General features: G+C 40.5%; 4 protein-coding genes across 4 annotated transcripts; 1 reads left to right on the top strand and 3 right to left on the bottom strand.

Moving 5' to 3' along the window:
• Nucleotides 1-1,144: 1,144 nt before the first annotated feature.
• On the top strand, nt 1,145-6,017 carry LOC103987284 (uncharacterized). The gene is made up of 12 exons (XM_018828140.2): nt 1,145-1,548; nt 3,353-3,490; nt 3,637-3,718; nt 3,841-3,917; nt 4,228-4,343; nt 4,562-4,673; nt 4,798-4,914; nt 5,007-5,098; nt 5,170-5,236; nt 5,304-5,385; nt 5,469-5,560; nt 5,670-6,017. Exons 1-12 carry the CDS (start codon nt 1,315-1,317, stop codon nt 5,829-5,831), a joined length of 1,371 nt encoding a protein of 456 aa, XP_018683685.2. The 5' UTR covers nt 1,145-1,314; the 3' UTR covers nt 5,832-6,017.
• Nucleotides 6,018-7,147: 1,130 nt separating this feature from the next.
• Nucleotides 7,148-13,824, bottom strand: LOC103987283 (acetyl-coenzyme A synthetase, chloroplastic/glyoxysomal). The gene is made up of 18 exons (XM_009405543.3): nt 13,490-13,824; nt 13,123-13,266; nt 12,853-13,008; nt 12,649-12,771; nt 12,400-12,568; nt 12,026-12,108; nt 11,772-11,873; nt 11,605-11,693; nt 11,412-11,502; nt 11,073-11,186; nt 10,082-10,158; nt 9,912-9,990; nt 9,684-9,752; nt 9,430-9,605; nt 9,258-9,314; nt 9,091-9,181; nt 8,896-8,994; nt 7,148-7,643 (listed from the first exon to the last, which is right to left on the bottom strand). Exons 1-18 carry the CDS (start codon nt 13,712-13,714, stop codon nt 7,458-7,460), a joined length of 2,130 nt encoding a protein of 709 aa, XP_009403818.2. The 5' UTR covers nt 13,715-13,824; the 3' UTR covers nt 7,148-7,457.
• A 2,192-nt stretch (nt 13,825-16,016) lies between these two features.
• Nucleotides 16,017-18,752, bottom strand: LOC135614544 (nascent polypeptide-associated complex subunit beta-like). The gene is made up of 6 exons (XM_065112030.1): nt 18,644-18,752; nt 17,360-17,427; nt 17,038-17,186; nt 16,904-16,960; nt 16,718-16,756; nt 16,017-16,341 (listed from the first exon to the last, which is right to left on the bottom strand). The coding sequence occupies exons 2-6, from the start codon at nt 17,425-17,427 to the stop codon at nt 16,178-16,180; spliced, it is 477 nt and encodes a 158-aa protein (XP_064968102.1). The 5' UTR covers nt 18,644-18,752; the 3' UTR covers nt 16,017-16,177.
• Nucleotides 18,753-21,976: 3,224 nt separating this feature from the next.
• LOC135613451 (probable BOI-related E3 ubiquitin-protein ligase 2) lies at nt 21,977-23,400 on the bottom strand. The gene is made up of 3 exons (XM_065110480.1): nt 23,243-23,400; nt 22,668-23,100; nt 21,977-22,557 (listed from the first exon to the last, which is right to left on the bottom strand). The coding sequence occupies exons 1-3, from the start codon at nt 23,299-23,301 to the stop codon at nt 22,030-22,032; spliced, it is 1,020 nt and encodes a 339-aa protein (XP_064966552.1). The 5' UTR covers nt 23,302-23,400; the 3' UTR covers nt 21,977-22,029.
• Nucleotides 23,401-26,558: the final 3,158 nt, after the last annotated feature.

Genomic DNA, 26,558 nt, shown 5'->3' with positions numbered 1-26,558 from the left:
CAAGAAACGATTCTTAAATGATTGTTAATGAAATTGACCTTACCAAATTTTGAGGATTTGATATCAATTTACATATAATTCCTTGAACCTTATTTTCTTTAATTTATTAGGAGCCATTAAAACAGGATCCACTTTTTGGAGAATATGAGTTAAAGTAATAACAAAAATATTTTTAGTGAAATGTCTTTTATAGTAGATAGTTCTCTAACAGATCGAGGGATAAATAATTTGAGTCATTAAAGTTGTTATTCTTAGATACATCAATTTGATTATGATCATTCCATCAGAATACAGATTGTCTATAAAAGATTAGAAACAAATTCTCTTCTTTTTTCTTTATAAATATTTCTTTCTATTTATAATGGATTTAAAATGAAAACTTATTCTTAAGTAAATCAATTATGAAATACTTTTATAGTGTCCCATATCCTCTTATACATCCTCAATGTGAAAATATTTAATTTTCATAATATCATCTTGGCTCTTATTCAAAAGGTACATGTGTGTATATTGGACCTTTTTGAGAATTATAGGTGCTGGAAGGTAATTCTGATTTTTCAATAAAAATATATTTCAGTGGAATTTTTTTTTATTTTTTCTTTAGATTAGTTAATATATCTTAAAAGGTAAAAATGGATATATATATATATATATATATATTTATATATTTATATATACACATATATACATATACATATATATTTATAAATATATGTGTATGTACACTTAAATATGCATATGTATATGTGTGTGTGTTTATGTATATATACATGCATATGTATGTGTATACATATACATATACATATACATATATATATATATATATATATATATATATATATATATATATATATATATATATATATACATATACATATATATATACCAAACAAGATATTTTACATACTAATAGTATTTAAAAAAAGTAATTTAGGAGTTACTAAATATAGGATCGTAGAGGTAAATTCAAAAATAAAAAAAAGAGGATTTAATTGAGTATTGAGGATTAAAAGAATTTAATCTGAAATACCAAAAGAAAAAATATATATATTTCTTTGGAGAGAGAATGGTGATTATGCGGCTTCCTTTTCTATAAATACAATACAAGGAGGAAAGAGTCCATGGCGAACCGGACACACTCCAACACAACCAATGACTACTGGTTAAGAAACGCAAGAAAGAGGACTCTCTGGCTCTCTCTCTCGAGTCTCTCCTCAGTTTCCTTTCCTTCTCCTTCTCCGCCGCCTCCTCCTTCCACGTGGAGAGAAGAACTGTTCGTTTTCTTCGCCACCTCCGGTGTCGTTCGAAGGAGAGATGGTGATGTACGAACTCATCAAGGGCGACGAGGCCACCGCGCCGTCCAAGCCTAACAACGAGCTCAGCAACGTCGTCGCCGCCGCGGACAACGCGCTGCTGTCCCCGCACGAGGATGACATCGAGGCCGACGTCCGGAACGCCACGAATACCCCGCAGGAGAAAGAGGAAGCGCCCGCCGCCCAGGGGTCGCGCCTCGTCTCCCTCGACGTCTTCCGGGGGTTCACCGTCGCAGTAAGTCCGACCTTCCTTCCGCATTGTTTCCATTTCTCTCTCTCTCTCTCTCTTCTTTGATTATTCATTTAATTACCTTACTTTCTCCTTCATTTAATAGCTCATTAAATAGGATAATAATAACTGCACGATTGTTTTCTTCGATAACGTATTATATGCACATGTAACTAAGCATGCTTTGTTAGAATTCATGTCACTAATTATTCTACAATTTATTTCTAAAATACTTCTTTTTTATTTTTATCAGTATTACTGACTACTTTGCTGCAATTCATATTTTGCTGGGTAGAATAGATAATAATGTTTGCGCCTGTGACTTTATTTCTTCCTCGCCAGCCTCATCTTCGTCACCACCGTGTCTGCTCTCTTGCGTGGGCTTGTCTCCATTGGAAGAGTGCAATCAGACGCATCAACAACACTTTCGTTGTGAACATAACAATGATGATTCATCACACGTAAATATTATTCATTTGATTTCTCTCTATTTTACTGTCCTTCCAAGATCCACACCGTCTATCAGGATCGTTGCACACATCTTAAGGACAGGACGATCCTTCCGTACACATCACGGCCACTTCATCACTCCTTGGGTTAGACCAACTGTTGCTTTGCCATCTGGCGCTCGGCTGCATTAAGAATCTGCGTGTTGTCAACTCACGAGTTGACTTCAGTTGACCACTGCGTCCTACCTTTTAATACTCGAGTTCTTTGACCTTTGACCTTCGACCCTTGACTTCTCGGAGTGATCATATGTTAAACGTGGTTGGTGCTTTCCGCATATGAAGCTTTTCTACCGGGCATGCGGATGGCTCTGATATAGAACTGCTGTGCGTAGAGGTATCGATGGAGCAGTGCTCCACTGAGGCAACCTTCTCCATGCTTGCAGAGAGGTTGCGGATGTATCTCTGCTACTCTCTCTTCCGGTGCAGCTGCTGTGCCACTGCCACCCAGGTGTCCTGTTGGTCTCCAAGATGAGTCACAGCAGAAAGGAATAGGAAGTCATTGTAGCTGACACTGGTCCTTCGAATCACAGTCTGAAGCCTCAGTTTCTCTGGATTCCGCTTGAGTTTTCATATCCCCTGTTTCTTTGATGTCGAAACAATAACGAACAGGGAAGATGAAATCATTTTTTTAACAAGGAGAATGTTTTCATGAATATGAACTACATACATGACTTTGAATGATGTTTAACATGTACAGCAGAAGATTACAGGTTCTTCAAGCTGTCAATTAAATCCAAAGTCTGATGCCCATTTCCAGAATTTCTTTGGGACAAACCAAAGCATGATGGACATAAATAAAACTATATCATACATCTGAAAAGCATTACAAAAAGATGTACTTTGGATTCAACATTTACTTCAATTAAGAAAAACCATCAGGTTTTTGGATGATATCACTTGATTTTATCCTGAAAAGGTTCCAGTTGTACAGGAAATATGCCTCACATTTAATGATGAATCATTGTAGAATTTGCAGCCAATATTCAGATGACACCAAATTAAACACCAGTTTTGGCCAATATGGCCTTTTTTTTTTTGTGTGCGTGCGGAAAGTTGAACAACATCAGAGTAAATAAACTTCTGCAGTATATGAGAAACATGTCAGGAAGTCGTATTTTCACTAGTAAAGAACCATCTGGTGTTGACATTCATACTCATTATTCATGCTAATGAATTTCATATGGACATACTTCTATCTAGTTTTCCATCTAGTGCTGTGAAGAAAACTCAATTGTATGATTACTAGTCATGTAGGTATTTCTTACCTCCAGAAGAAGTTCATAAATGTCATTTGTTTGCAGCTCATGATCTTCGTAGATTATGCTGGAGCATTTCTTCCTGCAACCAACCATTCTCCTTGGAATGGCATAACCCTTGCCGATGTTGTCATGCCATTTTTCTTGTTCATAGTTGGAGTTGCACTTGCACTCACATACAAGGTAAAAGCCTAATGGCTTGAAAAATATTTAATCCTATGCTCATTTTTTAAAATTTATTATAGATCAAAATGTATGCATATTTCCTCGGTAAAAGCATCTTTCTCAAGTGAAAGTAAGATTCTAAGAACGCTTTACTTGATTCTCAGAGAGTCTCAAGCAAAGCCATAGCAACCAAGAAAGCTGTACTTCGAGCAATGAAGCTCTTCATTGTAGGCCTTATTGTTCAAGGTATGCCACTCTTTCTTTTCACTAAGTCAAAATACATGATCTTTATCATATAAAAGCATTTATTCAAGGAATTTTGAGTCCTTTCTTCGTTATCTTAAGATAATATTTGGTTGATTCCTTAGGTGGTTTCTTCCATGGCCTTCACAATTTAACTTATGGAGTTGACATTTTGAGAATACGATGGATGGGCATATTACAGGTAGTACATTCATTTGCTATGAAGCAAGATAATTTATATGGATTATGGAACCATTCATCTTTACAACACCTTCAATACAATCATACTAGCAATACTTTTAATTCTGATCCAACATGCATCATTTCTCTATCCATGAATTCAAGCACATTACTATTGTAATACTTTGATCTATCATAGTCATAAAATCTCAATACACCTCCAAGTTGGAAGCAAATAACAAAGTCCCGTATCCTTCTCTGAAAACTGGGCATTCTATTAACGAGTCACTGTCTTTCTAAAGGTTACCTAATCAAGTATTATTTTGTTGCAGAGAATTGCAGTAGCCTATCTGTTGGCTGCAGTATGTGAAATCTGGCTTAAAAATGACGATGATGATAGTGATGTCTACTCTGGATACTACCTAATCAGGCGATACCGATTTCAACTGTAAGTATTACTGTACATATATTTTGTGCAATCATGGTGTTATTTGATGGGTCTCTAAGTTGAAATTCTCAAGTAAAAACATGGAAAAGAAAGGAACTGAAATAGAGAGTGTTTCAAGAGAGCTAAATACCTAGAAGTTCCTTACCGTCAACTACCTTGAATTGCCTTTTCTGTCTATGAAGCTGTGTTCATCATACTCACAATTTGACTTCTTTCAGGCTGGTGAGTTTGATTCTTACTACCATTTACATGGTTCTCCTGTATGGTTTATATGTTCCTGATTGGGAATATCAGATACCAGTGGCAGGCTCCAAGACCAAGTCCTTCTCAGTTAAGCCTATGCATCTCATTACACGCTCCACCAATGCTTAGAAACTACTATCATTTTTGGGTCTATAAATATTTTTTAAGATGAATTCCTAAACATATAATTAACAAATTTTATAAATACCAGGTCAAATGTGGGGTGAGGGGTGACATAGGACCTGCTTGCAATGCTGTGGGAATGATTGATCGTCAAGTCCTTGGCATCCAACATCTGTATCAACGTCCCGTGTACGAAAGAACAAAGGTCTCAGACACACTGGTTTTATTTCATTAGCTATCACCCCAATTATTTTTTCTTTCCATCCATAATCTTCTAGTTTCTTACTCTTTCTTCAGCAATGCAGCATAAATTCACCAGCTAGTGGCCCACTTCCATCTGATGCTCCTCCATGGTGCCAAGCTCCTTTTGATCCTGAAGGGCTACTTAGGTCAGCTTTGTTACTTAGGTCTCTTGGCTTTTTTTCCTGACAACTAGAAGTGATGATAGTTAATGATGCAGTTCTGTCATGGCAATTGTTACTTGCTTGATCGGGTTGCAATTCGGGCATGCTATCATACATTTTAAGGTACTAGTTATATATTGAATCTGTCTTAGCTTCAAAAACATCTTTAACACTCTTGAACGAACTGCAGGGTCACAAGAACAGAATTATACAGTGGATGATTCCTTCCTTATTTCTATTAGTGTTCGCCTTTTTGTTGGACTTCGGCTTTGGTATACCAGCTTTCTAGTTCATATCACTGTGATTACAGATTGATTTAACTTCCAACACCAAGTAAACTTTATCTTTGTTATAGGAATGCATATGAACAAGGCCCTGTACACATTAAGTTATACATGCTTCACCGCTGGGGTTGCTGGGATTCTCTTCACTGGACTATATGTGTTGGTTAGAGATCCAAAACTGTTCACTTCTTTCAAACATTTCCATTCAATATGTATAATTCTTTCATCTAGGGATACAACCAGATATGACTACTCACTCTTGATATCTACAGGTTGATGTCTGTGGCTGTAGGAAGCCAACCTTGGCTATGGAATGGTTAGGGATGCATGCACTTATGATCTACATTCTAATAGGTTGCAACATCTTGCCAGTCTTTATACAGGGATTCTATTGGAGGGAGCCTAAGAACAATGTCATGAGTAGCTTAATCTAACAAACCCTTCCCTTGTGCCAGCTTTTGCTTTTACAAGTGCATGCTAACCACAAACAGGGAAAGTGGAACAACTTTTTGTTGTTGTGATCTACGAACAGCTGAAGGTCATTGGCATTTCCTGAAACCTCAACAATAACAAGAGGAATGCAGGATCTCGTGACATGTAACTTTTGTCTACAAACAAAAAGGGAAAGAAATGTATGCAATTTCTTAGTTCAAGTTTCTAATGCTTGCAGAACAGGATCTGCTGTGTTGGTGTGAATGCATGATCAACCATGTTTTTTCTGAGCATGTAAAATGGATATTACAAGTTTTATCATCTACAAGTTTTAGCTCTGTGCATTTCAAGCATTACTTGCTCTACACTCAGGATCACCAGATGACATGATAACTATCAGTTTCTTTTACTATTGAATCTAGCAAAAGTGGGTTAATGATTCTACAAGGAAAATGCCATTCACAAAGCTGGGCAATCGAAACTAGCCAAGAAAAACTGCCACGTGATGACATCAAGATAAACACAATTTGAACTTTCTTTGTGAGGTCTTATGATTATGCATGCAGTCAGAACTGTTTTATGAATTATGATACATAATTATTTTTTAGTTCTATTGTATCACTGTAGCATACTGACTCTAGTCGTATGGAAGGAAACAATTGATAGATCAGTTTATGAAGTGACATATAGACATATATTGCAGACATGATGGGATGAAACCATGTATGAAAACCGTATTTACAAGTCATGCTCGCATACCTAGGTGGACAATAGATTTAGAGAAGCATGTTCGGGTTGTGATTGGTGAGATGGAATTGATTGCATCCCTTGTAGTGTCGCTTGATCCCATCAATCATCCTTTCATGGTTTGCTCAAACTGGCACTTTCATCTGCATGAAAACATACAGAAATAGTTAAACCAAACACCAAAAGACATGAGTCTGCATTGAATAATTTGGCATGGTCAGAGGCATTCAAAGATCATGCCACGAGTCTACACCTTGGAACAAGAAGGATAATCAAGGAATTGGCGAATAATTCACTCATGATCCAAGAAAGATTCAATTGCAAATGAGTAATTTCACGACTCCAGTTGAGTCTTCTCCCGGATGACCCATCAAGAGGCAGCAAGAGGGTTGCCATAACCAGCACAACCTCATAACAATACACGGGATGAAAAAGCTCTCATGGCTAATGGCTTCTTACGCAAGAATTGAAGCAATAGTTCATAATTCTCATCAACAGAATAGTTCAAGCTAAAGTGCCTAAGCACCATATAAAATCCAGAAAACAATTATGACAAAACATCTTTGTAATATAACACAACTGCATGTCGGCTGAGCCTCACTTTTATTGATGTAGCAAAAGATTCAAATAGATAATGTCATGACAAGAGCATAACTGAAGTAGCATTTGGCTAAGCTACTGAAGCATTCACCACAAAAAGACTTACTGACAATGCTCTCACACACTTATTGTGCTTATTACACAAGCGCTATGTTGATTTTCCCCTGGCAGGGAACGAAAACTAGGCACGAGTAACTCGAGTATTCTGTTTCTGCAATCGTATTAGACCTCAAAGAAATGTGTCAAGAGTCAAGGAAATGGACGAATCTCATAATCTTGTACTAGCAATCACGTAGCTCAATTAGCTGGTCCACAACACTTGGGTCGGCAAGTGTACTGGTATCACCAAGTTCATCTAGCTGCCTGGATGCAATTTTTCGTAGGATCCTCCTCATGATCTTTCCACTCCTTGTCTTTGGAAGTCCAGGTGCCCAGTGGATTTTGTCAGGGGCAGCAAATGCACCAATCTGACAAACGAGGAATCTTTGAAGTTAGTGCATTGCCAAATAAGCTTACTCATATTTGTGTCAAGACCATGATATATCGTACTGATGCAAAATTGCGCTACCAAGGTGACATTGCACATTCATATTTTCTATGCAACAGAAAAGTTCAAGCAAGGAAAGCACTCACTTCTGAACATTAGTCTGATCTATAAACACAATCTTCTAGTTCGATGCTAATAAGATAGGCAATCTTTATTGATCACTTGAACATTGGAGTCAATACATTTTAGATTGAGAATCTGAACTAGACCAAGAAGCCAAATTATTATATGAGATCAAAATTCTCAATTAGTTTAAATTGACAATTAATTTACAAGAAACATGTAGCTTTCTGCAGGAAAAGAAAAGTGATTTGTTGTAGCCTCATTCCTTTTGATTTAGACAACTTGAACTTAAGACATTAAATTGACACAAAAAAGAAATCCTTCTATTGGGGTTAAGAATTCAATTTCCAAGATGGTGTTTAACTTCCAGAATATAGGTGAAAAATATTATATAAAAATGGCACGGTACTACAAATTAAACCCAAAAAAAAAATCTAACAATAGGTAAAAAAATCCAGAAATAAAATTAATTCTGCACCATCAATTGTTGAAAAAACTGAATAAGCAAAATAAAAGAATCATGCTTCTACTCGAATACAACAATCTTAGAAATAAACTTACTTCTGCACCATCACTTGTTGAAAAAACTGATTAAGAAGAATAAAAGAGCCACGCTTCAACTACATATACAATTCTGAACCATATAATCCCACATGATTCCAAGTCCTAATCAATCCATGTCTCTTTTCTCATCCCTATGCTTCTATATCTATGTCACTGTATCTGAAACAAGGGTTCAGCAATTGCAAGCTATGACTGCATCCTTTACAAACTTAACCTAGACATCTATTGCCAGATGAATCATGCATTTGACATGCATGGTACAGATGTACATTGCACTGCACCCTGCCACCCTTTTCCCACTCATGCAGATTTGCATATTAAGTTTATAGAGATTCATGTTTCGTAAAACTGAGGCATAAACTGGCAGTAGGTTCAAAACAGTATTCAACATGATATCGTAAGCATACAGCCAGAGACTTGAAGCTACCACAGAACATGGGACACGAAAACAAATCCAGCAAAACATCTACAAGTGACAGGCCAGTTTATTTGTGATGTTGGGTGGATTAAATAACTTTATAATGATAACTTTACAAGAAGCACACCTGGTTTCGGACAATCAAAATGAGGCTTTTCCGTAGCTCTTCACTGTAAGGAACACCCTCCACTAAAGTGACAAAAGCATAAATGCCCTGTCCTTTAATCTGACAACAAGATAGGTTTTGGTATAACTATCAAGGTTGACAACTGGTTGATGCTTATGATGGTGCAGCCAGCAGAAGATAGGTTTTGCATTGTACCTCATGTTCAACACCAACTACAGCAGCCTCAGCACACTGGGGATGTGAAACAAGAGCAGATTCTACTTCTGCAGTGCCAATACGATGTCCACTGAAAAGAATTCAAGTGCAACATAATGAAACTCTATCCAAATGTATACAGTAAGCATGTAGTAATTTCAAAGTACCTGACATTGATGACATCATCAACTCTCCCAGTGAGCCAATAGTAACCATCCTTGTCCCTGAAATATCAATGTAATTAACAAGAACACTGTGATCATCAAAACCAAGTTTTATAATATCTATTAAGACCTGAAAGAGTGATTTTGGACCAATTGATGCTCGAAAGAAAGTTACCTGCTGCATCCATCACCAGTAAAATAATAACCAGCAAATGGTTTAAAATATGTTGTTTCATATCTCTCATGATCACCATACAGTGTGCGGAATGCCCCAGGCCATGACCTCTTGATGCAAAGATATCCGCTACATTCACCTTCTATCTCGTTCCCTTTCTCATCAACTATAACCGGCTGCAGCACTCTTAACAGTATTTGAGAACAAAATATTTCACATCTAAAACCTTTATTTCAAGTTAGATTGTTACATACTTGAACACCAAAGAAAGGAAAGGTAGCAGAACCCGGCTTCTGCGGCCAGGCACCAGGTAAAGGTGTAATCTGCACATGCATTATGTTAGTTAAAACCTAGGAATTAGATTAACAGAAAACTTCACATCTAGGAATTGAACTCATATTACCACAGAAAACCAGATATATACCAAAATGGCTACTGGCCATTACCAAATCCATGGATGGAAAGATGGGATGTTTACTTACCATGAAGCCACCGGTCTCTGTTTGCCACCAGGTATCTGAAATAGGGCACCGTGAATCCCCGACAACATTGTAAAACCACCTAAAAGTTTTATATAATATATATAAGGAAGTTGTTAAAATGCAAAAAACAAGATGCAAAGAGCTCCTAGATCAAAGAGACAGGAATGAACCTCCATGCACTAGGATTGATAGGCTCTCCTACGCTACCAAGAACACGGAGAGATTTCCGAGAGTAACGAGTGACATACTGCATTAAAGCACCAAAAGGGTAAATAAACGTAAATAATCAGATATTAAAATTGGCTATTCATAGGTTGAACAACAACTCAAGGACTGCTGTGCCAACTGGCATGAGTCATAATGTGTCATGTCAGATACGCACCAGCGCATGTGCACCCAAATACACACTCCATTGACTCATGCTATAGGTGCCAACGTATGTCTCAATCAACTTTTTGGACAAGGTTAGCTACCAAAAGGGCATGCCAATAAATTTTCGTGATTATCTTATCTGACTAAAAAGACTGTGGATCATCAGTCTTTGGCTTTTATATCACTAAAAAGGCATACCCAGTTCACGAGGCTCTCGCCGATGTGGGGTCTCGGGAGGGTCAATGTACGCAGCCTTATCTTTAAACGTATGCAGTCTTTGGCTTCTATATCACTAAGTTAGAAAATGTATAAAAGAATAATTTATTAACTTTGTTTATCATCTAGATAACAGAGTCAGAGTAAAGTATACCTTGAGGGGGTGGATTAAAGATAGGACTTGTGTGACGCAACTTTATAAGGTATGCGAGAATATTACAACACATGCAAGGTAGAATGCAATGGTTTATGACTCAAAACTTTCTTCTGAATTTTATAAGGTGAGATGATTTGACAAGGAAAACTTGTGCGAGAAAGTTCAGATGAGTACCAACAAAATGCTCAACAATCTACTTAGTTTGCAGTTTGTACACCATGTATTTCAGGATTTGAATAAGAGACATGCACCATGCGACGAAAATAGCATCTAACTGAGCAGATCCATCTTATACAATTATTGGTATGCTGAAACCAAGCAGATAATTTTGGAGCAAGCATGATTTGAAACGATTGACTATGAAACAAGCCAAAAAACTATGTTGATGATCAAGGAAATATCCCAAGATCTTTTACCTCATTTCCTTCACGCATCAGTGAACGCACCAAAGTTGGAGCAGTGTAAAAGATTGTAACCTTATATTTATCAACGATATCCCAACAACGTCCACTATCAGGGTAGTTTGGAGCCTGCAGATATTCCCATTGTAGTAACAAGATCAAAAGATAGTGTTGACATAGTTGAGAGAAAAAGATCTGAAGGGTCAATCGTCTATCAGGAGATCAGAAATATAACTAAGGAACCAGAATATAAAATTTTATGAATCAAAACTCTGAATGTTGTCATAAAAAATACATAATACAATTTCATTAAAACTAAAAAGAAAAAGAAAATGATGGCATCACAGGCAATACCCCTTCAAATACCACAACAGTAGCTCCATTCAAAAGAGGGCCATATGTAACATAGCTGTGTCCTGTGATCCAGCCACAATCGGCAGTACACCTGAGGTCAGTAGGATAAGAGAGGTGAAGGCAGTCCAGAACACTTGTGTGGAACTGATCTTAAGAAACATGCTATGGGTTAACCACGAAAATACTAGCATACCAATATATATCTGATGGCTTATAGTCAAATGCATATTTGAATGTCGTTGCAGTATATACCATATATCCCCCGGCTGTATGCAGAACACCCTGGATATTAAGGCATAAGTACCCAGCACTTGGCAACAAAATAATGCTGAAAAAAATAAAACAAGAAAGCTCCATAACCTTTGGTTTTCCAGTGCTACCACTTGTGTACAAGAGAAATAATGGATCTTCTGCATCAACCCATTCTACAGCACACTTGGTTGGAAATTGTGGGACAACATCCTGATTGTTGCAATATGAAAGGAAAAAGTTGTGTTTCATGTACCAATTGCAAATTAAAAGATGTGAACAAAAAAATGAAAGTCTTGTGACAACTGAATAACTGAAAAGTTATATCCGTAATATGCCAGTACTGAGAAAACCAGCAGACTGACCTGCCACCAGACATCTCTTCCTTCTGTCCACTTGGTATCTTCTCTCTTCATTGCCGACTGGTTTTCAAAGGTCAAGCACAGGCCTGTTCAAGCAACAGAAAGTCAGACATGTAAGTCTGTTGTGCTCCATCTATCTCTGTGCATAAGCTAGTTAACATGATCATATATGTACTATGTAAGATTCTTCATATTTAGCTTAACCAAATAAAATTAACAATTTGGAAGTGGACTAAATGACATAAAAGAACAGAAGTCAAATGTGAATGTAATTCATCAAAGATGAGACAGGAGGCACAAATGTTTAGTGTACTACCATGATAGACAATTATTATTCAATAACATGTTAAAGATGCTCGTAACAAGAACCAACATACCTACAGGGACTCCATTTTTGACAGATTCAATGAGGGCGCTGTCAACTATCTCTTTGAGATGGATGGCTTTGGAACCTCTCTTCACAGCATTGCAGGTTATTACAACCTTAGGTTTGCAGTCGATAATTCTTTGTGCAAGAGACTCCGCTGAGAAGCCTGCAAACACAACCTGAACAGACCATTTCACATATTAAAACTAATCTTGCCCCCAAAAAGCTTGAGAGGAAGTTCATGAGCTTAGGAAAATACCGAGTGGACTGCACCGATACGAGCACAGGCTAACATTGTGATTGGCAACTCCATCAGCATAGGGAGGTAAATCACCACCGCATCTCCTTTCTGAACCCCGACATGTTTCAAGTAGTTGGCGAGCTGACACAGACCACTCTTGATCAATTAAACAAGACAAAGTAATGGCTATTAAATTCAACCTTAGGATGGCTTCTGGCATACCTGGCAAACCTTCTCCAAGAGTTCAGCATAAGTCAACTGCCCATCATCCCCTGGTTCATTGCCTTCCCAATAGATAGCAACTTTTCCACCATTTCCTGCCTCAACATTCTGATCCACAGCATTGTAACAGATGTTCGTCCTGGCTCCTTTAAACCACTGTGATCGCCACAGTAGTACAGAAGTCAGCGTCTTCGACATACCATAAATATGAATAAACCCAGCACATACCATAAATATGAATAAACCCAGCTGAAAGATTACACAACCAACCTCAAACTTGACGGTCCCCTTGGTCACATCAATGTTTTCACTGTAGACCTCCGGATACCACTTCTCTCTCCAGTAAAACTGGGAAGCGATCTCCGACCAGAATCCTGCAGGATCCTCCACCGACCTCTTGTACATTTTCCAATACTAGTAGTCCACGAAATAAATGCAATGATGACAATCATACAATTAGGTGAAGGAAACAAACTTTGCTCAAACTGCGAAATCGTTTAATCTCCACCACCAGGAAAGCATATATTCTTCCGGGAGCAACGGAATCTTCATCGGAGGTCGGGTTTTTAGCTCAAAACCTAATATTTTGCTCACAAGAGGCCGGGTTAAGGGTTTTAGGGAGACGAAACGCACGCACCTGTTCGGGGGAGGAGACAAGGGCCTGGCGGGAGAAGTCGTGGGAGGGGAAGACGCGGTCGTTCTCCTCGGACGCGAGGGGCTCGCCGAGGATGACGGCGTTGAGGTGGAAGATCTGACCGGCGCCGGATGGCAGCTGGGTCATCGACTCCACGTGCCGGAGGTGGTCCGAGGAAGCCAGGCTCCGCTGCGGAGACGCCTCCACCGCCGCCTCGCCCGTCGTCATCTCAGGACAAAGTCACGCCGCTGCCGCGGAGACCAAGAACGGAACGCAAGAACGGGAGGAGGCGGAGGGCGTTGACGAAGAAGATGGAATCGAAGAGATCTGACATGAGAAACGGGTTGTTTTCGGCATATATTTATAATAAATAATAATTATAATAATAATAATAATTATTATTATTATTATTATTATTATCAATTACTGCAAACGTGACGGGCAGTTCTGTGAACAAAAACAAAAATATATTATTATTATTATTATTATTATTATTATTATAAAAAAGAAAGGGTTCGGTTGTTTGGATTCGTCTACGATGAGAAGTAGATTAGTGTTGAGATATGGTGAGCAGTTGACAGTATTTTGTTGGCAAAATAGGAACTATAAAAAATGATGCACTGCTTAGCATGACAGATTTGTATATCTATTATGTACGTATATCAGCAAGGCTGGAGGATTTGCATAATAACCGGAGACGAGCAAATCTCTTGTTTTGGGCTTTGAACCAAATCTTGGGATTCCAAGGTTGAAATATGGCAAGAACGTTAAATTATATTACTTTGTTCTATGGATGTCAATGACCCACTCCTCGTTATACGCTCCCATAGATTAAAGTAAGATTAGTGTGGGACTCGTGCGTGACCCAATTCGAAGTAAGATGAACGATCTCGATCTATGTGGATCTCTCGTTCTCGTGTTATTATTATATTAGATTGATCGGATCAATTTGTTGATGATTATTGTGTTTCGTCTCTGCAAATGATTCAGAGTGCCCGAAATGACACAGAAGTCGCATTTCCATTTCCATTTCCAGATCGATTTGAACGTGTAGCAAATGACAATACTATTGAAACACGAATTATTGTCATTCGATAATAATCTCATCTTCCATTCAAACTCGTACATCTGCCTGATATTATTGAATTTTCTTTTGAGTAATTGTTGAATCTTTCCTTTATAGAATTATATATTTTTATTTTCCGTTCAATTCGAAAAAGTAACGATAGGAAATTATGATTAAAGGTGAGAAATTATTTTCCGTTCAACCACTCACCGGAAAGAAAGAATGTCCATCTTCCATTCAAATTAAATTCACGTCCAGTTGTGATGATAGTGACGGACGATGCGGTGCAACATACTCGCTGAGTTCACCAAACCAAGAATATGTCAAGCGGTTTTGGTGAGTACCTGTCAGGGGATCAAATCACTATAGGAAAATGTTTAGAGAGGATAGGATGCCTTTAAAGAGACGGGTAGGTGAACTGCGTCCAGAAAAAATCAAATCGAACGCACAAGAAAGCAACATAATGAAGGCATGCAATGGCCGGGAAATGACGGTCGTTTCAGCTTTACAACAAGCTACGAGTCCTCGAGGAACACACAAATGATGTAGCAATTCAACGAGAGAATCCCCAAAAGGAAAAGCGGTGATTGCTCAAACCATACATTCTTGTGGCCATGCTTTGTTGATTACCATGACGGGAGTAATATCAGATGAAAAGTCTAAGCACGCACAGTATGGGAGGAACAACCATCACAACACGGCAGCTCATAAAGACCATAAGCAGCTCCACAACCAACCCACCCACCAGTGCCCAAACCCAAGAATGTGTGGCAAGACTTCGCCATCCGATGATGCTGCATCATCAACTTTATAATAGAAATTTGAGCAAGCTGTTGTGTATCAGATATTTAGGACTCATTCCGGGAAAATTATCTACGGTGCAGTGGTCACTTCCGGCAGCGTTCATGATACCCACTCTAGATGTCAACATTCCAACCTTCGATCTTTGTAATGGTGTAACTTCAGAAAAGCAAAGAGATATTAGACAGCCACAACAGCACACATGACAACCACTGCACATACTTGTTAACTTCTCTCGATGCGTGACACACTAGTTCACATTATCATAGCACACGTACAGGCACCGAGACAACTAAATTCAAGAAAAACAAGCCTAGATTGTTGATTAAGCAGTAATTTACGTTTTTCTTTCACTAGGTGCTCTAATAAAACTCAGAAATCCATGTCAATGAACTAGAGCTACTAAACATATGCATCAACAGTTGATCGACTGAATGTTCGATGCAAACATCAGGATCCATGAACCGAAGAATTCTGTAACTCACAAACAGCATATATAGCTGATGAGACAGACGGACAGCCAGTTTTGTTGAGATCATTTTCAGGATCTTGCTCAATGGTTCACCAAGTCTTGACAAAATATTAAAAGCTGGTACGACAGGTAGATTATGCCTTTGAGCAATTCATCAAGTTCAAATGGATCTCATGCATGAAGTACGAGACTAGCATTACTCTAAGACATTCTATTGAAAGAAAGTACAAAACGTTTGCTTTTCAAGTGATCCATGTAACATGAATAATAGAATCAGCATCCCATCTAGATCACCCGAAATGAGAAACGATTCCACGAATGGTCTTAGAGATAGTCTGAAAGCATATCTTCTCTATGAAGCTTGATTTTCATCAGCAGCAGCTTCAAATGTCTCTCCAGGCACCAGCTCAGGGACATCATCGTCATCATCCTCCTGTTTCACAGCAGCTCCTGTGCTTGGCACCTGTTTCTGTAGGTGCTCTGCAAGCTTCTTCAGGTTCTCTAAGTTATCAGGCCCTGAAAAAAAATTAAAATATCTTCATAAGTTTATATAAAACAAAATTATCAAATATGAAATCCTTAAAGATTCTAAATTCCAAGTTCAGTCATTGAATTAGCTTATTCATACAAACAATTGCAAAAACAGCAGAAACAACCACATTCAGTGAGCTAGTGGATAAAGAAACCATCAGCCATACTTGGGGAAGCAGTGAAATGTAGTCAAAATGAATCTAAAAAATGAGCAAGGTAAGAAACAAAAGCTAGTTTACTGCAGTTGCAAATTGGTAAACCCTCAGCGACACACAGGTTGTGGCGGAAGCAGAACATAATGTCCAAACTATAAGAACATTAAATGACCAAAAAGGCTAGTGCATAGTAGTAATTAGATTACCAAGTTGGTTAATGATCCCAGGTAGCAGGTCTTGAAGTTCTGTCACCAGAAATACGTGTTAGTTGACTTAACTAAGGATACAAGAAAAAGATAATAATTACATAAAATTCTAAAACATGATCTCATGTATCATCTTGTAACAATCAAAGCCAGGCTACTCTAAGAAGCATTCATTAAGTGGCATACTCTTTGTCTGAGGAGTTCCACTAACAACCCATGTATTGGCTGCAATTGAAGCTTGCACTGAGGAAAAAAGGCAACCCATATGTCATTTAGCAAAATAATTTAGTGTTTCGTTTGATGAATATAATATGCTTTACCTTTAGGGTTGGCAAATTGAATAACCAAGTCATCCTTAAAAATGTTGACTTCTTCTATAGCAGGGATAGTATTCACGCCTATTCTTTTCAAAGTGCTTTGAAGTCTCTTGTCATCAGTTGTTGTAGTCTTGTGAACTGCCTTCTTCTTCCTGATCAAAATGGAACCAGCAATATAAGGCACTTGAGTGTGTCTAATACACCTCTCTATAATACTAACACATATTGTACATTAACAAGAATTTTAACCTCTATTTATAACTGCAGATAATCAAATAGTCAAGGTACTCGCATTCCAAAAAATATATATATGACAACAATGAACCTGCGCATACTGCCCTTTCCACCAGTGCGAACGGCACCAGCCATCTTCATAAGCTTCTCTACGTTCATCTGTATGGGAAAGAAACACCATGTGACTTGGATAATAAGGTTCTTTCACTATGCTTTCAGTTCCCAGTCAAACAAAAGAGGATAACTTCCAAGGGAATCCATGATTCGAACACTTATGAAAGTCGCAAGAATATACAATACAATCAGGTAAAACATGAAATCCCAACTATCCACTCTTATTTGGCCAAGATTGAACTGGAATAAAACCAAATAGTGGGTTTCATTTTACACATTGAAGAGTTGATCCTCAAAGAAGACTATACGTTAACGAAAATGCCATTTTCAGCTATTTGATTGATGAATATATTATAATCTTGCACATTTCAAATGGCTGAAACTAGAAACCCATAGTAACAATGAACTGAGTATAAGAATAGCATTTATATCATCCCCATATGCTTCAATTTCACTTAGATCAAGAAATCACACAGACGAGGATCTCATATACGGCAACAAAGTTGAGGCAGTTACATATATGGCACAAGAACATCAGTTCTTGAAGCCCATCAAAGCACCAAGAACCACAAACTTGGAAGGAATCTCATTTACCGCAACGTTCTCACCATAGGTCACTAACCCTCTTCAAAACAATTATTACTAAGTAATATTACTTTCCGAAGGCCATATCAAGGAGGCGCAATAAAATGAACCACACCAATGAAAGAGGGAGCGCGCGCGCATATATATATATATATATATATATATATATATATATATATAGAGAGAGAGAGAGAGAGAGAGAGAGAGAGAGAGAGAGAGAGAGAAGAACAAATTTTCCTTTTTAAGCAACAATTCTGCGAAGATGCGAGAAAGAGCACTGCATACTGATTATACTCGTGGAGGTACAAAATGAGAATGTGAACTGACATAATGAATCAAGAAAGTCATATGACCCATCCAATGCACAAGATAGAACAGTAATTGAAGTAGCTTGAAGCATCTCCAGTAGCGATTAAATGTAGGACCATCAAAGATGAACACAGAAAGATCATCTTGGATCGCCCGTCCAAAAGATACCATCGAATGGACAAGTGAACCTAAAAGAAAGGAGCCCACCGAAACCAAGCTTCACATTCAAGATCAGATACTCATTCAACATTTATTGAAACGGATAAAAACCCAAAAACCTAATCGGCGAGAACCCAAAACCTTCGGAAGAGAGATCAGATCAGCGATGCGAACGGATTTGAGGATCATAAAGACGAGGAATTATCACCTTCGCAACCGGATAAGGTATTATGCGGGGTACGAAGTGGAAGAGGAGACCGCCGCCGATGCCGCCGATGCCGCAACCTTGGTTCGACGAAAGGATGCGAGTAGGGCGGAAGGAATATAAATGCCTCAACGCAAGACCAAATTACTGATTTGCCCTCAAACATCTATCAGAATCGCGGAATTGGCGCGATTGCGTATAGGGCTGTTAACGGGCCCTAAATCAAACCCCAACCCGACCCGAGCTTTTGGGTACGTTCGCTCGGCCCGAACCCAACCCAATATGAAGCGTGTTGTGACTCGAGCCGACACTCGTGTTCGCTTTCGAAGATATCAATCAGTTTAGTCGATAAACACATTGACTATTGATAGAAGAGATTACAGAATCGAATTGGGTCTTTGTCAAAACAATATGATTTGAAGAGTTATAATGAGAGCCAAGGTAGGTATTTGGAGTTGCAGTAAGAAGGAAGCGTGCATAGGATCGAAATGAGATGTGAAGTGCCAAGTACAAGTGTGCGCCTTAAATATAATACACTTGGTTTTGATCTTGAAATGACAATGACGTTGCTGTTAACCCCGAAACGTCTACTGGATCACGCGTTCAATTTGTGGACGCAGGCGGCAGGAAGAAGAACCCACCATGGCCAACACTGAAAACACCTTGCACCTTTGGCCCTCACCGGCGCACCGACGGGACGTCTTCGTCTTTGTCGGGATCAGATTCACAGGAGCCCCAGCAACCACCACAGCCTTACCATCCTGCAGCACTGGTTCAATTCGAGAGCCCATGCATGGATGGGACCGGCTCATCGTATGCTTCCATCCACCCTCTTCCGGTCCTGCCCGCAACTGTGACTTTGGTGGTGGTGGTGGTGGTGGTGGTGGTCCTTGGCATCGTTCTGTTCATTATTGCAGTCTCTCTCTCTCTCTCTCCTGGCTTCAGTCCAAAAGCCTCTTTCAAGCTAGGACGTCTGTGTTGTCTGCTGGGATGAGCTTGCATTCGTCCAGTATGATTCCAAGGGCCAGCCCAGATCAATGTTGTTTCCCCTCACTGCTCATTCATGAAGTTTACCGCTGAAACGAGCAGTATTCTTTTTTCTTCAAGGACTCGCCCGGAAAAGTAAATAGTTACACTGGTGGCTTTTCGATTGTTGTTGACAAGTACAGGTAGGACTTATAATTTGCAGGATAGGAACAAGAAAGAGGACATGGTAAGGACCCAACCGGCGATGCATTTATTGTCCGGTCCAATAGTAAATGTCCTTCCTGTGAAAGCACACATCTTCGAGGGGCAACAGCAGGTTGATCGATTTCTCAGAAGCTTGGAAGTAGATGGATTCTGCTGTCTTAGATATAAACGAATGAACCTGATATCGTCTATCGATTTGGACTTTCAAAAACGATAGCAAAACAAGGATCTTGATCTGATAGATGATTATTGCAGAGGGAGATGGATCTCTCTTTTTTCATATATTGTATGTACTCTGTAAAGACGAAATCGAGACAATGAATTGGACCTTCAGCCAATGAACAGATTGATGTGAATGGTATCTTTTGGCAGGCGACAAACTTCTGCAAATTCCACGAACAGTTCCCGTCAGCAATCATTCATATTTTAAGCATCCGGCCATTGCAGACCCTCTTTAATCTGCACAGCCGTGGCTCCATGAAGACTAAATATACAGTGCGCATCCCCCCTCCATTTAAAATACATCTTGTCAGGTGGAAAAACTCTAATACAATATCCCATGACTCTTCATTTTTCGCTTATTCTTAGGTCAAGTTTCAGAGTATTCCATGTTCGCATAACCCACTGTGTTTCTTTTGGACTGTTTGCATGCTGCTCGTGGACACACATGCACCACCCTGTTTCAGCTCAGGATTACATGAGTAGCGACACCATATCGAATGAATAGAATATGGCAACGAGGAGAAGTGTCACGAGAACTGCATCGATCACATGATACCGAAGGGAAGCAGCCCTGAAGGCACCTTTGCTTCACCAGCATGAAGGACGGGACGAGTCCATATTTGTATTCGGAAAATGCTTTGAGATCGGAACAAGAGGAGAGAAGGCCAAAGGTGGTTGATGAGGCTTGCCCACATCCATACGGTAAGTCACTACTTTCTTTATTCAGCCAGGGGAACGCTGAGAAGAGTGTTGGGTAAAAGCACACAGCTTCTTTAATCTTCCGTCACGAGGACTCCGAGACATCAGCAGAAGCTGTGGGTGATTGCTTAGCCTTCTTCTTCTTCTTTCATCTTCTCCGCCAAAGGAGGAAGAAGAGGTGGGGCTTCATAGCCTCCACCAGAGTGGAAAATGACGACAGGATGCAACGCAACTGATGCCATAAATGAGATCCTAATTGCTTTGCCCTCTCGCCCACTCCATGACCCGTCCAAGAAAATTTGATGTCATGGGAGTCTCTGCAGACATTTCAATTGCGTAAGGCGATTGACTGTAACATCGCATGAGCCTTTCATACGGACAACCCCCCCTTTTTCTTTTCGCGAGAGCAATAATTGCAAACACGAAGCAGTAGTACCTCTCGAATTTTATGTGCTGTCCTTTGTGTCAGTAACAATCAACCTATGAGTTCAGGCTTGTATGAAACTTTCATGTCCAGTACACGGTACTATTAATACCGAGAAGAAGCCATTTGCAGATGAGGTGCGAAGCATCAGGCCCATGTCGGATGCCCATCATGTCACATGCATGCATCGTGTCTCTTCCGGCTGTTACTTGCATGACATGCGCCTCCATTCCCTGCCGCGACCATCCATCCACCAAATGGCTCCGTCAAAGGCATGAGCTCATGATGCATCACCGTGATCCAATCCCTCTCTTGAATATATAGGGAACATTAGTGTCAACATTAGCTGTTGATCGAGTCACAGGAGAACACTGCCACCTTGGTGTCCCCCCATGTCAATGTTCTCTCCTACATAATGCCCATATAATACCGGAGCAGTTGCTATGCCCACCCATCCATCACTTGTCCATGGCACACAAACAGTGGCAGGGACCCACAGGATCTTTCCTCTTCCCTCCTATGATGTCCTGCTACTACGGTAAAAGAGGATTGCCTAAGTGACAATAGTGACCATGGGATGCATACAGTAATCCAAGCTAGCTTGAGGGTACAAAAGTCTTTATATCACCAGGTCAATAAGCCCAAAGGAAAATTCATTCTGTTTTAATGACTTGGTTAAAGTTAGAAAATCATAAATCAACAGCACCAAGTGAGTGCTTTAAAAGAAGTGAAATATTTTGATAGCAAATCAATCCGCCTATTGACGGTGAGGAAACGATGGACTAAGATAACAACATCGGTTAAGGAAGAAAGAAGCGGAACCGAAAAGAACGTATCGGTTGCTGTGATATGTTTACGATATAAATACTCGGATGAAGCAGTTCTTGGCGGAGTGGCACACAGGACACGCGTCGACCGTCGACTCACAGACCTTGCATAAGCAAAGGTGCCTACAGGGGAGCAGCAGAACGCAAGCCTTCCCATGCCCGCACGCCTGGCAGGTCCCCTTCCGACGCCGGCGAGCATCGACCTCCAGAGGCGCCGGAGCATCCGCGAAAGAGCCTGAGTGGGCATCATCGTCGGTGTCACCGTAGCCCTCCTGGGGTTCGGGGACAGCGGCGGCTTCCCGGAGGACCTGCTCGAGGCTGGCCTGCAGGTTGGCAGCCACCGTCTCGTGGTTCTTGGCGACGCTGCTCCACATCTGGATCTCTGCGCTCACCTGCCGTATCCTCTCCTCCAGCTCCGAGTTCCTCCGCCGCGCTTTCTCCAGTTCGACGTCCTTCTCCCTCAGCCGCTTGGCAGCATGTTGCTCCCCCCTCTGCAGCAGCGTCCAACAACGACTCCTCCACGCCTCGTTCAATCCACCCCGCAGTCGCTCGCTCTCCAGATAGTTGGAAGAAAAAGATTTAGACTTCAAGGAAGGAAAGGAAGAAAGAACCGATCGAACCTATGCAGGAAGGGAGAGGGAGAAGGTGGGGATGGAGATGGCACCTGAAGACGAACGAGGGCGTCGATCTCGATCTTCTGGGTTAAGAGATGGGATACAAGGTCTTGAGTGAGAAGGGAAACGGGACGGCCACTGGTGGAGGTACCGCCCGACTCGGCCAAGCGGCTGTGCTGACAGCCAGAGGGGGTGACGTTGGCGGCGATCGAGCTCAACGGAATCAGCCTGTTCATGAGGTTGGGGTAGCGGAGCCGCGACTCGAGGTTAAGCTTGTAATCCTGGGAGGGTTGCTGCAGCGCCACGAGCAGCTCGGCCTCCCGCGGCCGCTTCCTCGGCCCGGAAGCATTGCAAGATAGCTCGCTATTGGGGTCGCTGAACACCGTGCCATCGTTGACGCCGCCAGGACGGCCGGTGTATACCCCAAGCATCTTGCGCTGGTCCTGCACCAGTTGGAGTTCTTCCATAACATCGTTCCCGGCCCTGCGATCAAATATATACATACGATGGATCGGTAACAAGACTTCCTAAACCGTGATGAGGTGCACAACACATGCAGGGTAAGGAATCCCATGCACACGAAGAGAATAAAGGAAGCTCTCTGGAGCGAGGAAGGCTGGCTTACCAGCTGCGGAAGTCCGGCGAGAAAGTACTGTTGGAGAGATGCTGCGCTTGCACGGCCATATTCCTCGTGTACGCAATGACGGTCTGCTCGCGGAACGAAATGTGGGGGGAAGGCGTGGGGTGGTGTATTTATACACACATGAGAACCAGTAAAGACCAGCATGATGTAAGTAGGTCTGCATAAGGTCTGGTTTGGATATTATGATTTGGTGTGATTTCTTATATGGTCTATATATACCTTATTATATATGTCGCAGAACATATATCATTTGTATTATACAAACTAAATCGAACCATATACTTTTTAATGGGGACTGCTGGCGTCAATAAACATATAAATAGCGTCATATGTCATCATCATCTATGCAAATTTGCAGCTGAGGCTGGTACACGTTCGTGTAACGCAACACAGCCACGCCCACGTCCCGTCGCCGGCGGGAGCGCGTCCGTGTCTCGGCAATCACGGAAGTGTGGTTACGGTGGTGGTTCTGGCTCACCGATCTCCAAGATATCTCGGCCCCCGTGGGTGGTGGTCTCAGGATGGGGCGGGCTGCTGCCCATCACTAGTCCTTTCAGTGTATCTCCTGATCTCTTCTTTTCTCTTCCCTCACCACCTCCTGATCACTAGAATATAGCAGGCAGGAATGAAAGAGAGAAAGATAGTCATCTGCGATCACAGGATACAGTCATCAGCACTGATAGTGTCGGATCTGGTGTCAAATCTCTATATATAAGTACACAAACTGCAGCTAACAACAGTGTCGCCCACTCTCTCTATCCCTCTTCTGGCTGTGCTTTCGTCTCATCTACTGTTCATCCTATACCGTGAATAGTATACCATCGAGATCCTTTCGTCCGCAACGTAGATGAAAGTTTCAGCTTGGGAAACCTGCTTGCTTTGGAACGGGTGAAGTTCTACTGCTCTGCTGCAGCTTTTCTTTTCCCTCCATATCAGCAGTACAAGTCTTGTTCACATCATATATCTCGACATTACTTTGGAAGATCACAAAGTTTGAGGACGACCCGTTCTCACATCTCGTCTGAAGTCATCCAAACTTTGTTTGAGGACTTGATCGAATGGGGGTAGCCGTGACTTAGCGCAAGGGCTTTTGTCACCATCGCTCCTGTTGCATTCCTAGAGAAATCTTTCTCTTCTTCTGCCTGTCTGCTTTTTCCGACGTATTCTTTCGTGGTTGCTTCATCATCGCATGTGAGAGATGGACAACGACTCTGATGCAGGTGACTATGTCGATGGGAACAAACGAGCCAAAGATTACATTAATCTCTCTCTTGACCTCATTGTCGCTCTTTTGTCTTGGTTTATCTGATCTAGACAGTGCCAGCTCTAAAAGCTTGCCTCTTCCAATAGCCTTTTTTGCTCCGAACGTAGCTACAAAGGAGAAATATAATATATAGGATGACATTAATTGACTTTTGGAGATCTGGAGAGCAAGCGAGCTACTTCTCTCTCAATCCCATGGGCCACCTAACCTCATCGAGTGCATCACATCTCTGATGAAGAGGTTTTAGTAAGATGTAGGTGCGTGTCTTTGACATGAAGGGGGTTTTGGAATACCATATTCTGTGGCCCAATGCCTTCAAGGCAAGGTCAATGGAGGATGGCTACATAGATTAGGATTGAATTGATATAATAGCTAATAAACACCAATTATGGTGGATCTTGCAACATCTTCCTAGGGACAGTGACCGTGCACCTTTTAGGTTCTTCCCAGCCCTAGAAGGTTGAAAGTTCCTTTGTTTTATAGATTGTTGGTGCTTGTGTGTTGAACTACACTATTCAACTTTTGCTACTGGTGCTGTAGATCCTTTGCTCTCTCACTCTCTCTCATATGGTATTCACAGTATGAGAGTTTAAGCATGTTTGCATTGGTCATATTGTTGATTGGATCGAGATGTTTGATAAGGTGGACGTGAGGACAATTGGCGATATTTTAACCTAACAAAAGGTGAATGTACTAAACAAAGAGCTTTCAATGGGGTCACAAGCTTTTAACAACAGGTAGCAGCCTCCATGTGAAAACATCTGAGAATCAAACAAGATTAGAAAAAGACATGAATGATAGATAAAAACCATAGGGGCCACATGAACTGAAGAATCAGGGTGATGACTTCACTGCATCAGATGTAAATATCTCTCTCTCCCTCTCCCCCTCCCCATGTCGATGCAAATTGACTTATGAGTTCATGAGTGAACAGTAGTATCAGTACTCATAGCTGCACAATTCTTTATCAATGTACTCGATTTTTGTAGTTAGATATCGAAGCTTGATCCAAATCTATCAGCAAGCGGATGGTAGATTACTTACTTAAAGCAGGCAGTATAGCTATTTCTACATATATATCCTTGGGTCTTTGACATCCCTTAAAGGTCATTTTGGATATAGGCAAACTTAAGAGGCTTAACAAGGATTACTAGATTTATGATACCTAATAGAAAAGCAAGTAAAGCACAGCTTTGTTAAGAGTTGACATCTGCTGTTAGTGGCAGGAAAGGAGTTAGATTTGGTGGTTAAGTTAAATGTAAGTAATTATTTTTCCCTAAAAGAACTTGAAGATTTCTATTGAAACCTCTCTGCATGCTTTGGTTCTTCCTTACAGGATATTTTGTTTCAGTTCCAAGTTTTCTGGTAAAACATGACGGAGAGAAGTCTTCCTCACATCCATTCAGACTATAAAAGAAAAACAAGATTCTGTTTTTATGTTTTTGGAGCCATGCAAAAAAAAGACTACTGTGGCCAATATAATGTATACATCATCATCTGCTCTCCAACCAACCCTCCTTCATCATGAATCATGCCAACACCACCCAGTAGCTTTCTCCAACAAAGCTCTCTCATCAAATACTTGTGAGAACCAAGTATGACCTTCAAAACATGAGTGACATGTTTGAGAGGAAAAGGAGAAGGATCCTGAGAAATAAAGAAGATAAAAGAACAAGGACATAAAGACAATGAAAGGTTTGAATTATATGTGACAGGAAGGTAAAAGAAGACAAACAAATACTCGTGATGGTAGATTTCTCGCTTCCTCTTATCCCTTGTTCTGGATCGATGGTCAGAACATGCTATTCCAGAAGTGTGTGTTCTGAATGTGGACTTTGATTCATCAAAATCATATTCAGAATACATGCTTCTTTCTTTGACCATCACTATAAACAAATCAGGTTTGGCTATGTTAATAATTTCAGGTAATTATAATTAATTTTTCAGTCTTTAAACATTTAGAATGTTGACCGGCTTAAATTTTCGGGAATTTACGGATGAACACTTCGATCGAAAGTTCAGAGCAGGTTCTCC

This window comes from Musa acuminata, chromosome BXJ2-6 (assembly GCF_036884655.1).
Source record: "Musa acuminata AAA Group cultivar baxijiao chromosome BXJ2-6, Cavendish_Baxijiao_AAA, whole genome shotgun sequence".
Classification (NCBI taxonomy): Eukaryota; Viridiplantae; Streptophyta; class Magnoliopsida; order Zingiberales; family Musaceae; genus Musa; species Musa acuminata.
Note: the sequence above shows the minus strand (reverse complement) of the source record. Positions and strands in the feature narration are given on the sequence as shown.

Coding starts and splice junctions, on each gene's coding strand:
- LOC103987284 (XM_018828140.2), top strand. CDS start 1,315: ATGGTGATGTACGAACTCATCAAGGGCGACGAGGCCACCGCGCCGTCC. Junction 3,719..3,840: donor TGTAGGCCTTATTGTTCAAG/GTATGCCACTCT, acceptor TTGATTCCTTAG/GTGGTTTCTTCCATGGCCTT. Junction 5,561..5,669: donor TCACTGGACTATATGTGTTG/GTTAGAGATCCA, acceptor TGATATCTACAG/GTTGATGTCTGTGGCTGTAG.
- LOC135613451 (XM_065110480.1), bottom strand. CDS start 23,301: ATGGCCGTGCAAGCGCAGCATCTCTCCAACAGTACTTTCTCGCCGGAC. Junction 23,101..23,242: donor TCGCCGGACTTCCGCAGCTG/GTAAGCCAGCCT, acceptor ATTTGATCGCAG/GGCCGGGAACGATGTTATGG. Junction 22,558..22,667: donor ACGCCCTCGTTCGTCTTCAG/GTGCCATCTCCA, acceptor AACTATCTGGAG/AGCGAGCGACTGCGGGGTGG.
- LOC103987283 (XM_009405543.3), bottom strand. CDS start 13,714: ATGACGACGGGCGAGGCGGCGGTGGAGGCGTCTCCGCAGCGGAGCCTG. Junction 11,694..11,771: donor GTAGCACTGGAAAACCAAAG/GTTATGGAGCTT, acceptor CTTAATATCCAG/GGTGTTCTGCATACAGCCGG. Junction 10,159..11,072: donor TGATGCGTGAAGGAAATGAG/GTAAAAGATCTT, acceptor GCTTTAATGCAG/TATGTCACTCGTTACTCTCG.
- LOC135614544 (XM_065112030.1), bottom strand. CDS start 17,427: ATGAACGTAGAGAAGCTTATGAAGATGGCTGGTGCCGTTCGCACTGGT. Junction 17,187..17,359: donor GGAAAGGGCAGTATGCGCAG/GTTCATTGTTGT, acceptor CATTTTGATCAG/GAAGAAGAAGGCAGTTCACA. Junction 16,961..17,037: donor TCAATTTGCCAACCCTAAAG/GTAAAGCATATT, acceptor TTTTTTCCTCAG/TGCAAGCTTCAATTGCAGCC.